This window comes from Pezoporus flaviventris, unplaced genomic scaffold (assembly GCF_033815535.1).
Source record: "Pezoporus flaviventris isolate CSIRO_AGI_PZ_B2104156 unplaced genomic scaffold, CSIRO_AGI_Pfla_v1 ptg000005l, whole genome shotgun sequence".
Classification (NCBI taxonomy): Eukaryota; Metazoa; Chordata; class Aves; order Psittaciformes; family Psittacidae; genus Pezoporus; species Pezoporus flaviventris.
Window position 1 is genome coordinate 21,298,572 of NW_026892553.1, and position 13,986 is coordinate 21,312,557.

At 57.4% G+C, this 13,986-nt stretch overlaps 1 protein-coding gene across 2 annotated transcripts in view; it reads left to right on the top strand.

Moving 5' to 3' along the window:
- The window catches only part of DLG3 (discs large MAGUK scaffold protein 3), a 70,903-nt gene that overhangs the window by 6,578 nt on the left and 50,339 nt on the right, over nt 1-13,986 (top strand). Inside the window, exons 3-4 of one of the 2 annotated variants that reach the window (XM_061446312.1) lie at nt 405-559; nt 1,586-1,729. In XM_061446312.1, the coding sequence (XP_061302296.1) occupies nt 405-559; nt 1,586-1,729 (299 nt within the window). Of the gene's footprint in view, nt 1-404; nt 560-1,419; nt 1,730-13,986 lie in introns of those variants that run through there. The other variant, XM_061446308.1, reaches the window with a different exon arrangement.

The following is a 13,986-nucleotide window of genomic DNA, read 5'->3' on the forward strand; positions in this document are numbered from 1 at the left end:
GCCCACCCGGCTTTCCTCCCTTTTGCCTTTACACTGTCCCCTGGCCAGGTGCTGGGTGTTTGCCCCTGTGGCAGGGGTTGGAACTGGATAAGCTTTAAGGTCCCTTCCAGCACAAACCAGTTTGTGGCTCTGCTGCTGAGCAGGGTTTGGTTTTAGTCGCTGTGGCCTGTGTGGTCGCCGCCTGTGCCTTCCAGAGCTATGGGGCACCGCAGCTGAGCCAGGCACCCCCCTGCACCCCTTGCCTCACAGAGGGGATATAGTGGGTGAGGAGCCAGCAGAGCCTTGTCCCACTCCATCCCCTCACAGGGAGCTCAGACTCAGGATGCTCCAGCGGCAGAGCGGGTGCCAGTGGTGCAGTGGGTGCTCAGGACCAGCCCTGGGGATGTTTCTGTGCTCTTTTGCAGATATCCATGAGTTCTATGACTTCACGCTGCGCTCCGCGCCCCTGCAGCCCCCCAGCCCGGACACACACCAGGGCACTGCCCGGCAGCAGCATGGGGCCGGCTCCACCATCCAGCCCGCAGAGCCCCAGCACTCACCCGCGGTAAGAGCTGCTCCGGTGCGATGCTGCAGGGCCAGACCCTGCTCCCTCCTGCCCAGCAGGAGACAGAGGGACACAGGAGCTGCTGCCACCGCAGCTCGCACCCAGGTGCTCCCACACCTCCTGTGCCGCAGCTTGTCTCATTAAGGAGGCACGTTTTCTGGTTCACAAGTGTTAATTGAATTGCTCCTGATGCACACAGCTCCAGCTCCAGCGCTGGATCCTGTCCTGCTGCTGCAGCTGGATTAGCTGCTCCCATCTGACGCTGTCTCCTGCAGAGGCATTGGGGCTCTCTGATCCAGCCGCCTCGCGGGCTGCTTTTGATAAATACAGCAGGTTGAGTCTTTTAAGTTTCCCTTTTCAGGATTTTCCCCAGCTCTCAGATAACTCCTGTCCCTGTTCTCCGCCTTCTCTTTAATTTTCAACGGCCTTTTAAAAGGTACGGCACCAGGTGGGGAGGCAGGAGGTGAGAAGTGAGGTCTCACTTACCTCAAAGGCACCAAGGTAAACGAAATTGCCTTGTGTCTTTGCAGACCCTTTTCCCGTCCCCGTCTTGCTGCTGCATGCCCTGCCAAGGGATGCTGTGGGATCCCCCTCAACTGGGGATGCAGGGACATTGGTGCAGAAATTGAAAGATTAAGTGACATAAACCTACAAGACAAACACCAGGTTTCTGCCTCGGGGACTGAACTGGCTTCCCACCATATGCCTGCGGGGAGAGCAGATCTGAGTGGCACACGGGGACATTGGAGCTGAGCTCTGCTCCTAAGGAGACTCCAAGGAAGTTTGGTGGTCAAGAACAGGGAGGACAAAAGCGCCCACAGTCAGTGCAGGAGGTGCCTGAGCAAACCCAGCCTGCAGTGAGCCCGCTGCCCCGGGGCCGGTGCTGGGGCAGGCTCGCCGGCTGGCAGGATGCTCTCTGACGGCAGCGCGATCCCTTCGCGTGGGGGGCAGCTCCTTTGGGCCCTTCCAGCAGCGGTGGGCAGGGCCGGGGGGGGCTGCCCTGCCCCGCTCTGTCTGCACGCACCCCCTGTGTCGTTCCAGGGCGGCGAGCGGAGGCTCCCCGCGGGAGCCGGGGGCAGCGCGCCGGGGACGCCGCCGCGGCTGGTGAAGGTGACGGCGCGGAGGACGGCGGCGCCGGCCAGCGTGTGCAGCCTGGTGCTCGGCTCCCGCAGCGCCCTGCCCCAGGTGAGCCCCCGAGCGCCCCTCGCCGCGCCGCACCCCGCCAGCCTGGGGGGCAGCTGAGGGGACGCGGTGCGCCCCTGGCACCGCGGGACCCTGCCGGGAGGCGGCTCCCCCCGTGGCCGGGCAGTGCTGCCTCAGGGCTGCTCTGGCGCTGCTCAGGCTGGGGAAGGGGTGGGTAACCCTGAAACCACGGAGGCACCAATCAAACGGGCTGGAAAAGCCCTTTCAGCTCCTCCAGTCCAACCCTTACCCCAGCCCTGCCAAGGCCACCCCTAACCCATGGCACTGAGGCCTCGTCTCCACGGGGTGTGAACACTGGCAGGGACGGTGACTGCAGCCCTGCCCTGGGCAGCCTGTTCCGATGCCTGAGCACCCTCTGGGGCAGGAATTGTTCCTCAGCTCCAGTCTATGCCTCTAATTATCCCCTTGCATTAGCAGTTACCATGGCCCAGTGGCAGCCCTCAGGGCTCGGAGGGCTGTGGCACAGAAGTAAAGAGGCTGTGTGGAGCTGGAAATCCTCCCAGCCCCATCCCTCTCGCCCCCAGCGCTGGCACACTCCCACTCTGCAGATTTCCATATTTGTTTTCTCTGAGCTCTGAAATGGCAGGTCCATTCCTCAGCTTACCAGGAGCTTTTCTCTGCTGTCTTAATTGACTTGGAAATGCTGTTTCTTTGGATGTGTATCGTAAATCTCAGCTTCCTCCTAGTGCAAGTGCATCATTTGGGATATGAATTTAAGGGGGCTTTTAGGGATGAGCAAGGGCAAAATGCCCTTTTGGGAAGGGGTGAAGTGGCCAGGATGGATGGATGGGGCTCACTGCAGATTTAAGATGATCTGAAAATGATGTTTGCCTTAGGATAGTTTGAAATGATGCTGTTTGCTAAATCAAAGTCTTCTTCTGAAGTATTTTAGAGACAAAAATTGCACTGCTGCTTTTCTCTCCTTTATAAATGTCTCCTTCTTACTCTGGACTGCAATAAAATGGGTAATGCCCCATTTGTTTTCCCTTCCTGTTTAATTTCTCCTTATCTTCTTGCTTCTCTCTCTGTTTTCAAACATTCCCCAAATCTTTACTGGTTTGGAAGGGCGGGGAGGTGGTGGCTTTCTGAGCACGACAGGAGGATGAGTCTCCATTCAGCAGTGGGAGGGACCCACGACTGTGGATGGGGGGGTCACAGGGCAAAAGCCACTAGGGCTGCAAGCCTGAGGGTTTGGGAACAGTTGGATTGTACGGGATTTTCTTCCTAAGTGTCCCAGGCTGTGGAGGAAGGCGCCTCTTGCCTCCAGCCCCAAACGTCTGGCTGATCTGCTATGTTTCCTTTAGCAGTAGCCACCTTGCTTTATTGTTCAGGTTTCATGTGATGGGGGCTGTGCTGTGTCTCCAGCCTAGCTGGCCTAATGGGTATTTACCCTTCCCATCAAAAACCTGCACTTTGCTGCTGGAGTCTCTTGCTTTACCTCCCAGCCTCAGGAAATTTTGCTGTCTTTGTTTGCTAGGATAAAGAACTGTGGCAATCAGAAATGTTCCCAACATGTAGGTATTTATAGATGCATCTAAGTTCCCTCCTAACTTTCCCTTAGATAAACTAAACAGATTGGCTTCTTCCCTCCCTCAGTGTGAGCAGGTTGTTCCAGGCTTGAAATAATCCATGCATTCTTTTCCGAAGCTCTTTTTATTTTCAGCCTCCATTCCCAGCCTGTGCCGGCGCAGGGCAGGAGCCAGGGCTCAGCGTTGGCACTTCTGGGGTCTCCCATCTATGGGGGCTGCAGGTGCCAGCCCAGAGCAGGGAGGAGATGGGGGGAACAGGCAGGACAGGCCTTGCAGGGGGCTGTGCTTGGCAGAGCTTCCTCATCCCAGAGGATGGCCACAGGCAAAGCAGGGACCTGGAGAGGAAAGAACACTGGGATGGTGGTGTTCAGTGCTGGGCTTAGCCATGCCCTATTCCTGATGGAAAGTCAGTTTTCCGTGGAGACCAGCAGCTTTCCTGGGAACTGGGACCAAGCAGTGCTGGATTGCTGCAGTCAGTGCTGCTCCTCTGTGGCAGCCCCTGTGCTGGGACACAGGGGCCTTTGACACAGCAGTGAGCCTGTTTCACGAGATGCCATCTTCATGGCTGAACACAGCCCTTGTCCCAGCAGAGCATTTCCAGCAGTCCTCTATGTCAGCAATCCGGACCATGACCTGGGATCAGCCATGCCTGAGGGCAGGCTGTGCTGATGGACCTTGCTTCGTATCACTCACTCTGTATGAAGGCACCTTAGTGACACCTAACCTCCTGACCAGCATCTCCTCCTGTGTTGGTTCTCAACAGCCCCGGCATGCAGGACAGCACTGGGGCTGGATAACATCTACACACCCAGCTCCTGCCCACCTCCACAGCGACTTCCTGCTCCCCAACCTTTGGTGCCTGCTTTTTGCCATGGGCGGTTCCAAAGTGGGTTTCAGGAGAACACCTGAAATGGCAAAGGGCACTTGGAAGAACTGGAGAAGCTTTTATAATGGATGATATTTAGTGCTAGGGCAGGAGGGCATCAGCTGCAGGGCAGAGCAGCTGCCCCTGGTGCTATCATCCCAGGAGCAAGAGCTCTGGCAGGCATGCTGCCACTGATAAAAGGCAGGATGATGAACTGGTTTGTCCTGCCTAAAGTAAGTGCAATTCTGTTGTTGCATCCATCAATGTAAATAAGTTTTCTGTTGTCCTGGCTTTGTCCTCATCCGTGCCTGCAGCTCTCCTCAGCAGTGATAGGGCAAAAAGCCACCACAACCTGCTGTGGCCAGGAAAAGACATGAGAAATAAATTGCCTCTCCACACAAATGCTTCCAGGAACAGAAAGTCTCCTGTCTGCTGCTGAGGATGTGTGTGTATACACTGCAGTGTGCAAATGGCTGCTGTGAAGGAATTGGTCCCAGTAAATGCAGCAGCAACATGTGCTTCCTGACGGCGAGGCTTTGGAATGAAACCATCCTTCCATGGGAAAGTGGATGCTCAGCCCTCAGCAGGGCAAGAGCAGAGGGACTCCGCTGGCTGAGGCGCCCTTCTGAGGCGCTCGGAGGCACAATCGTGCCCCAACAATGGGGTCTGGGGTGTTTCATTTGCCAAATCCCCCGTTTCAACCTCTCCACAGGCCCCGGGGCCGCTCCAGGGCTGCAGAGGGAAGAGCCGGGGGATGCTCCGCGGCCGCTGCCACTCGCAGGCTGGCAGGAGACTGCTGCTCTCGGGAAGGGCCGCACAGGGAGCAGAGAGCGCAGCTGTGGATATAAAGGAAGGGGAACAATGGTGCTGATGAGCAGAAGTGGTGCTTGCTGCCGGGAGGGGCGGCTCTTTCTCTTCATCCTCGCCTGCCGCGCAGCGCGGAGCTGCAGCCGCTTCAGCTTCATCCAAGGCAGTCGCCGGTCTGAGCATCCCTCCCCACCAAGGGCTTCATCGCTTCGCTGCCCGGCTCTGTCCTTGCTCAGCCCAACAGCCAACACTGAGTAACAGCGGCTCGTAACGTGATGGAGAGGAGGAGAGAGACTGCTGCAGGGACAGGCATTCCTTGGAAATCACCCAGTGCACAGGGAGCCTCACTCCTAGGGCTGGGGGTGCTTGGGGTGCCGCTGAGCCTGCTCGCAGTGCGCCACAAACGTCCCCTTCCCTCCCTGCATCCCAGGAGGACACAGCCCAGCCCTGCAGAAATGCCGTGGCGGGGCTTAGGAGCCCTCCCTGCTGCTCCTGCCACTGAAGAAGATGCATCCGTCTGCCCTATAACCCATGGCTCAAGCGCCAGCACAGCTGGAAGAGCTCCTGGGGGATATGGCAGTGAAAGGCAGGCTGTGCACGGCGACCGGCTGTCTGCCGCCCCGTCCTTCTCTCAAGTGTTTATTCCTGGTTCCCGATTTGCCTTTGGCCGAAGAGAAGGGCTTTCCTGTGCTCTGCGCCTGGACAGGATGAGGCCGGCGTGTGATGGATGCTGCGGCTGCGGACCTGCCCACTCCAAGCTCCCTGCTCCCCCTGCTTTAGCCCCATGGCTCTGCACCTTCTCTGCGGGGAGAGGGGAAGCACCAGGAGGCCACTGGCTATGGCAAGGAGCATCAGGGCGATGAAGCAGGTCCCTGATGCAGGGGAATGGCTGACAGTGAATGCAGACACCCACCATGAGGTTGCACATGCACTCCTGTCCCCTCAGCCCATGTCTTTCTGGGGCTGGCAGCAGCCACAGCCATCGCTGCAGGCCAGGCTGGCCACTGCTTTATCTCGGCTTCAGCTCAGCAGCATCAGCCCTGCAACCCCAGGACCCTGGGAAGTGGACAGTGCTCAAGCAAGGGGAGCAGAGGAGTAACCAGCTCCTGGAGGGACCACCCCTCCACGTTGTATCCATGGCCCAAAGGAGCCGGCTGCTGCCCCGTTGTCATCTGAACAGCTCTGTGCCCACAGGTCACTTCAGGGCTCTGCATTCAGATGCTCCCCAGCAGTTTCATGTTTTGACAATGCAGACACAGGCTGTAAAGTCAAAGGGCTGAAGCCAGAAGGGTGTCTGTCTGCAGTAACATGTTCAGACTGAGCCATACTTCAGCCCTGCACAGCACGGGCACCTGGCTGAGCAGCTGCTGCCTGTGCCCAGGGATGCTGCTGCTCACAGCAGGGTCAGCATGGGCTGTGTCAGTAAGAGTGTCACTTCAGTGGATGTTTTGGGGTCGAATGGCCTCAACTTTACTGGAGGCTCTTGCTATTCCTGCTGCAGAGATGAACAAGGAGATGCTTAGACCTCAGTTCTCCCAGCTCGGTACAGAGCTTCAGCAAAGGATGAAGACGTCAGAAGAGCCACCAGGCTGTCAGACCAGAGGCTCATGCATGGCCAGCTGTTCCTACTCTATCTGGGACCTTCTGTCTAAAACCAGTGGCAAAAGGAAGATCCTTGGCAGACCTGAGGCTCTACTGGCTGTGCAGCCTATGGAAGCCTTTACAGACACAGGGCTGTTGGTCCATCCATTCATCCAAGTTGTTGTCATTGTTCTGAAGTGATGTGTGATGGTGCAAGTGCATGCAGCACTCCCAGTGCAGCGGTGGGAAGGGGACAGTGAAGGGAAGGCTCTGGAGCCTCACGCATCACCCAGATGAGCCTGGAGTCCGTCCATCCATCCATCCATCCATCCATCCATCCATCCATCTCCATCCATTCATCCATGCATGCAACCTCCCTCCAGATTCAGGCTGCAGCTTCGATTCCCTCCATCTCACGCCCATTCCCAGGGGAGTGCAGTGCTGGGGCGACACACATGTATTCACATGCATGGGTTTCATATTTAGCTCTGAAGACAAGAACTGAGACTGGTCACAGGCAGCTCAGTAGGATTCAGACTGAACAGGGGCCAGCCCCATCAGTGCCTTGCCCAGGAGCTCCATGAGCCACCGCACTGTCCCTGACCGCATTCCTGCTGTGACCAAAGCAAAGTGCTGGAGCCCGTCTCCTATAGCACAAACCAACCAAGGGCTCGCAGAGTGCAGAGCCTCTGTGCCCACAGCAAGGTGTGTGCCACGCTTCACTGCCCTTACAACCACCCCAGCATCTGGGGAGGCTGAGGACACATCTCCTGGGGGCATTGCTGCAAAACAAGCGGCCTCTCCTCACCCTGTTTTGAAGGAACAAACCAAGCTCGAAGGCAGAGCCTGACAGGCCAGCTGCTATCTGGAGCACTGGAACTGGGAGAGCGTCACTGCATCTTAATGGCATCGGGCTGGACAGAAATCAGGATTCTGGTGGCAGAGGCAATACCAGCACTGTTATAAATAGAGCAGCCAAGATAACTGCTCATGAAGGGTTTTAGTCTTTAGGATTTGGAGGATCAGTATCAAGTATCTACGCTGAGAGATCCATTATCCCCGGCACTGGTAGGAGCTGGGGGAATTGCAGGGGCAGGAGGGCAGCGGATGAATGCAGAGTTGGGAATCGTCCCTCATCTGCACCTGCAAATCCGAGTGCCCTTTGAAAGGTGCTCTCTGGTGTGCGCTGCCTGCCCTTGCTCCGCTCCGCCTGCCTGCCTGGGGGTTACAGCACACGTGGCTGCCGCAGTGCAAAGCACCTCGAGCCAGCGTGTGCCCTGCTGCCGGAAGCCAGGGCTTGCTCGAGGGCAGCACCTGCCAGAGCCGTGCAGCCTGCAGGCACAAAGCACCTTGCAGGAGTCTTGCTGGCATTGCACCTGAAGCTTATTCCAAGTACTGAGGCTCGGGCAGAGGCCTCCTGTGGTCCGTGGCCTAGATAAGCTCTGGGGCTGGCACCGCTCAGGTCACAACGGTGCCTGTGCCCGGAGCACTGGCATGGAGAGCATCATGCCTGGCTCGCTTTGCTTCCCAGCCTCACGACCAGCTCCCCACCTGCACGTGTCCAGACAATGCGGCAGCGTCCGGCCAGGCTGTTCCCCTCCTGTGAGGTGTATTTTTAGAGCAGATCATCTCCCAGCCTGGGCTAGAGCAGGATGCAGGAGCTGTGGTGGAGCGAGCGAGGGACACTGCACTGCAGTGCAAGGGGAGAGCCAGGCTGGTCCTGGGCTGGAGTCACTGTTGGAAGCAGGGCCAAGCTCTGCCTGCGGCTTCATGAGCACATTGCAGTCCTGTTCCTGCTCTGTTTGCTCCCAGTCCCTTGGCACGTACCCACAGCTGGGTCCCCTCTTGGTGAGGGTACATTTTGCACTGCTGAATCTTACAGGGTGTTTTTGCAGGAGGATTTTGTAAGATCTGAGGCTCTGCTGCTGTGGGAGTGCTCCCACTTCACTGCTCTGGTTCAGAACAGGAGTGAGGTGATGAACCCACTCTCACCACTGCCTGCTCTCATTGCACTGGGGCTCAGTGGCAGAGCTCATGGCCTGGCTTCCTTTGGGGTGGAACTCAACCCAGCTGCGTGCTCTGGACCCTGTGGATAACCAGTTGCTGGAAACCAACTATCCTATGTCGAAACCAAGCCCTGAAGCCAAGACCGAGGGAAATGGCACACCATCCATAACCCAGGGCTTGTGTTGCTGGCGTGTCACTCCTGAGGAACACATGCCATAGAATCACAGAATCCCAGGCTGGTTTGGGTTGGAGGGAGCTTAAAGCTCCTCCAGCTCCAACCCCTGCCACGGGCAGGGATCCCTTCCATAGAGCAGCTTGCTCCAAGCCCCTGTGTCCAACCTGGCTTTGAACACCGCCAGGGATGGGGCAGCCACAGCTTCTCTGGGCACCCTGTGCCAGCGCCTCAGCACCCTCACAGGGAAGAGCTTCTGCCTAAGAGCTCATCTCAGTCTCCCCTCTGGCAGGGTAAAGCCATTCCCCTTGGCCTGTCCCTACATCCCTTGTCCCAAGCCCCTCTCCAGGTTTCCTGCAGCCCCTTCAGGCACTGGAGCTGCTCTCAGGTCTCCCCTTCAGGAGCCTTCTCTTCTCCAGGCTGACCCAGCCCAGCTCTCTCAGCCTGGCTCCAGAGCAGAGCTGCTCCAGCCCTCGCAGCATCCCCATGGCCTCCTCTGGCCTCGCTCCAACAGCTCCACGTCCCTCTTGTGCTGCTGCCCCAGAGCTGGATCAGGGCTGCAGGGGAGGTCTCCCCAGAGCACAGCAGAGGGGCAGGATCCCCTCCCTGAGCTGTGTATGGGTGTTACACGTGTTTATGCGTGCGAATGTACCCCGGGAACTCCTCACCCCGCGGCTGGAACCCCTTTAAAGATCACCTCGGGGCTTCCGAAGCGATGCTGTGCCCCCTGGAGCGCGGGGGTGGGGGAGAGCTAGAGGGGACTGTGCGCCTTTAAGAGAGGCCCGTTAGGCGGCTGCGGCCCTGCAGCGCGCACGCTGATTGGCTGAGCCGCCAGTGGGCGGGTCGGGAGCCGGGTCAGCCATTCACAAAATTCCGAGTACCGCTTCCTCCGTTAAAGGGGCAGCGCTGGGGCTCTTTGGCCCCACCGCCGGCCTTCGTTGTACCCCGCGCTGGGCAGGCTCCCGGCCCGCGAAGCGTGTCCTGGCGCAGCACAGCCCCGACGAGGCAGCGGCATCGCTGGGTTCAGTGGGCAGTGGGAACTGCTCATGGGTTCTGCTGCATCTGGAAGGGGCAGATTGGAGCAGGGTGGAAGAGGGAAAGTGAGGACCCACAGAGCTCCCCTTCTTGTCCTCCATGCGCGGTAGGAATAATGGAGGAAAAGGCATTCCTGGGTGTGTGGAAAGGTCCCTCTGGGCTCGTCCATGCTGCCCAGGACAGCTCCAGAGCTGGGCAGAGGGGTACTGAACCCTCTTGGCAATTTCAGAGCCATGTGTTGACCCACTCAGAAAATGGGACTGGTTCCTGCAGGAACCCCTGTTGGGAGCCCACAGGAGCTGACTTGTGGGGCTTCAAGACAAGCATTTGGCTGCCACCCGCGAACAGCTCAGGACTAGTGAAAGATGCAGGGAAACAGTCTGGTGGGGTCACACTCAGCACAACTGGTTGGAGATCAAGATACAGGTCCAGAAACGTAAATCAAACCAATTCTGTTGACATGAGACCTCTGAGGTTGTGCCCTGGTTGCTATTTCGAGTGTTCCTTCTGCTCCACCAGCCTGGAAATGTGCTTTGTTCCAAAGGAAATGGGGCTCAGCCAACGGCAGGGCACCCACGGACCAGCAGACACCACAGTGCTGTGACTGCTGTGGCCGTGCAGCAGCCAGGCTACTCCTGCACCCACAGCCAGACCCCTCCTGCACCCACAGCCAGCCCAGGATCCAGTGCAGGAGCCTCTGCCCGGTGATGGGGGGAGCGGCTGCGGGTGCTGAAGGCTGTCAGGAAATCCATAAGGCCTGCTGCAGCTGATTGCTGCACAATAGAGCCCCCAGGCTCTGCTTTACAGCGTGAGAGCTTGGGCTCTGCTGGAGGGACCTGGTGCAGGTCTCCATCACTCCTCTCCCCTGGCACAGCCGTGGAACACGTTTGGTTGGCTGCAATTTAAATTGCAGAAAGCAGCTGGAGGTGTTTGTTGAAGACCCTCGTGCTGCTGCTGCCACAAGGAACTGCACAGTGGCACCAGGCAAAGGATGAGGGGTCATTAATGGAATGAAAATGGTTTGCCCTGGAGGAGAATAATTTGTTCGACAACTGCCCTGAGAGCACGGAGAGCCTCGGTCCCTTGGTGCCTGGTTATTGGTATCCCAGCTGCACGTCTCCCAGCGTGAGGGAGGAGCAGTCACAGGGTGAGGTGTTTGTGATCATGCTTCTTCCCACTCAACGCGACTGTACAAACCCTCCATGGCTCACAGGAGCTGCTGCCCCTTTTGCCACCAATGTGCGGCCAGCTCTGCAGAGTGCTGTTCCATCAGTCATAGAGGACTAACCTGGAAGCGACCTCAAGAATCATCTGGTCCAACCTTTCTTGGCAAAAGCACGGTCTAGACAAGCTGAATCTTGAAAGTGTCCATCCTTAGGGAATCCAACACTTCCCTTGGGAATAATCTCTTCAGTTTCTTCAAGTTTCCTTTGACAAGCAAATTGGAAGTTGCAGCTTCCTGCTCGATGGGGAGCTGTAGTAGTGCTAAGGAGCTGATGGACCGCGCTGAGTTCAGCTGGCTCCTCTCTTTGCTTCTCAACTCCCTATGGCTTGTTCCCCTCACTCATGTACCTCCCAGTGCTCCCAGTCCCCAGCGAGTCGCTGCAGACCCTCCTGCCAACCCCACCTTTTGGACATCGGGCAGCTTTTTGCAGATGGTTGCGATCAAGAAAGGTACCTCCCCCGTGAAAACCATCACCTGCCCATTTCAGGGTTGGAGCTGGATGAGCTTTAAGGTCCCTTCCAATTTAAACCAGTCTGGGATTCTGTGGTTCCATGACAGCACTCGTGTGACTGTCATCTCTGCAAGGAGCTGGCTGCCTTCAGCCTGCCCCTGCTGCTCCTAGGCTAAAGCTGTAGGTGCAACAGCCCCCCAGCTCCTGGTCCTTCACACTTGCCCGCCTCTTCCCGCAGGACATCGTGTGAGAGGAAGGAAGCAACAACAGGGGCTGAAATGCCAGCAACACCAGATAGAACCTAGCTCCGTGCTGCCTTCGTGCCATGCAAATAACATCATCTCTGGGGATTTCTTGACACTTTGCTGAAATTAGCACCTGCAAAAAGAGCAGCTGCCAAAGCTGCATTTAAATCAGACGGGCAGGCTTCTGGTAGGAAGAGGGGAGGGAATGAGAGAGCTCTTGGTTTCCTTGAATTGCTTCCCTCCGTGAAGGTACCTGCCTGGAAATCAGCTCCCAACTCCTTTCGCCCTGCTCAATGCCCACATCACTGGGGTGAGATGCCAGGGCTGGGCACCCCAGTGCAAGTGTCAACACTGTCTGGACTCTGGCACCGCCACTCCCAGTAGGCAAAGCACCAGCACCCACTGAAGGAAACTGGGGAAGCGCAGGGTGCAGATGGCCCTGGCCTCCTCTTGAGCTCAGTACCGTGTCCGAGTCCCACACAGCATTATGGAGCATTGTAAGCAGGTGGCAGCAAACAGGGATTTTACTTCTTCCTTTTAGTTCGGGCATGTACAGTTCACTGCAGAGCAGTAGCCAAGGTGGGCTCTTACTCTCATGCAGGAGACACTGACCACCTGCATGTTTTTACAGGGCTTATTTCTCTGCTTTGGTGCAGCAGTGGGAATTAAACGACACTGGTGGCAGCTAAAATGGGCCATGGGGGTTTTCAGGAGGGGAGCTGCAAGTGGAGAGGGAAGGGCTCTGTTAGAGCTGCAGCCACTGAGGCTCAAGGCCCTTCCATTGGCCGGTGGTGATGAGGCACTGGCAGAGAAGTGGGGGAAGCAGCAGCAGGTTTGAGGTGATGGAGCCATCCCTGAGGCTGGCAGCTGGCAGGCAGGGTGGGGTGGAGGCAGCGGTGTGATGCTGGCGCTCCAGGGCTGGCACTGAGGATGGCTCCCATGTGGAGATGTCCATTGCATGTGCAGCCGCCCCATCGGCGGGGATGGTGGGCATGAGCAGAGAGAGGACCACAGACCTTCCTTGTGGAGGATGCGCTCCAGTCTCCCATGGCAGGGGAGGGGGATCAGATTCTTCTCTTAATTGTTCACTCCTTATTAAAGCATTTTTCCTTAACAGGTCTTGTCCTTCGCTTTTGCACTTCCCCACTAAGCGAATGACCGTGTCCCTGTGGCCCCCCCTCCAGGCTGAGTGGAAGGAGGAGATGTGTCTGGAGCAGGGTGCCAGCACTTGTGGTTATCAGCTCCGTGTGTGCCCCTCCCGGAGCTCTCTCCCACCTGAGTCAGCCTCTTCCAGACACGGGTCTCCTCCCATCCCAGGGTGGGAATTGCAATGGGCAGGAGGTTTGCAGCCGGCCTGGAGCAGTAGTTTGTTGTGCTTGTGTTACTGGTTCTGGGCACACCTCATTGATGAAGCAGCTCTGAGGTGTCACAAGGTGAGAGGCAGTGGGCAGCCATGATAGACTTTTACTCTCATGCAGCAGACACTGGCCCCCTGCATGTTCCTACAAGGCTCTGCTTTGGTGCAGCAATCCCCTACCTCAGCTTCACCCCAGCCCCAGTCCCTCCCCTCCTTCCCACTTCTGCCCTCCCTGCTGCAAGATGCCCTCTCTGCACCAATGGCATCCCTCACCCCCGATCCTCCCTGGCTGTTGAGGAGGTTCAGCACCTCTCCTGAGCACAGGACCCTCCTGCAGGGCCAGCACCGTGTGCTCTGGGAGATGGCACAAGGAGCAGTAGAGGATGTGGAGATGATCCTCGTTTCTTAAAGCCTGAAGTGTAAAGCTCTCTGTTAATGCCAGCACTGCGTGTTTTCCTGCCATGCACACAAACACAGTTTTTCATTGATAAAAATAACTCTGAAGAAGCTCTCTTTGCATGCAGGCATCCAATCCTTCCCTGCCTTAGTGAGCTCCTGGGGTCTGCAGCATCCTGTGGCACTGAGCTCTTTAGGGCAGAAGCACTTTCTTACACACAGCTTTTGGCTTCATCTTGCTGCATCTCTGGGTCTTTGGGTCAGTGCCACAGTGTATCCAGGTCCCATGAATAACTGTTCATCAGCAGGAGGCCCTGGGAGCACAGCATGAGGCTCACCAATGGAGCTGTTCTTGGGGGATCACCTGCAGTGCTGTGCTGGCTGCTCGAGGACAGCATGGTGGGGACAGGTTCTTTAGGCTTGCTCATCAGGGCACGTTGTGACTGGCCTATCTCGCAGCTGGGGGAATCTCAGTGTGGTGCAGCTGAGCTGCTCCATGGCATAGAGCAAGGAGCATGGTGGAGGTACCCTGAGCAGCCCAGAGGCAGCTGCAGGGGATGGGCTCTGCA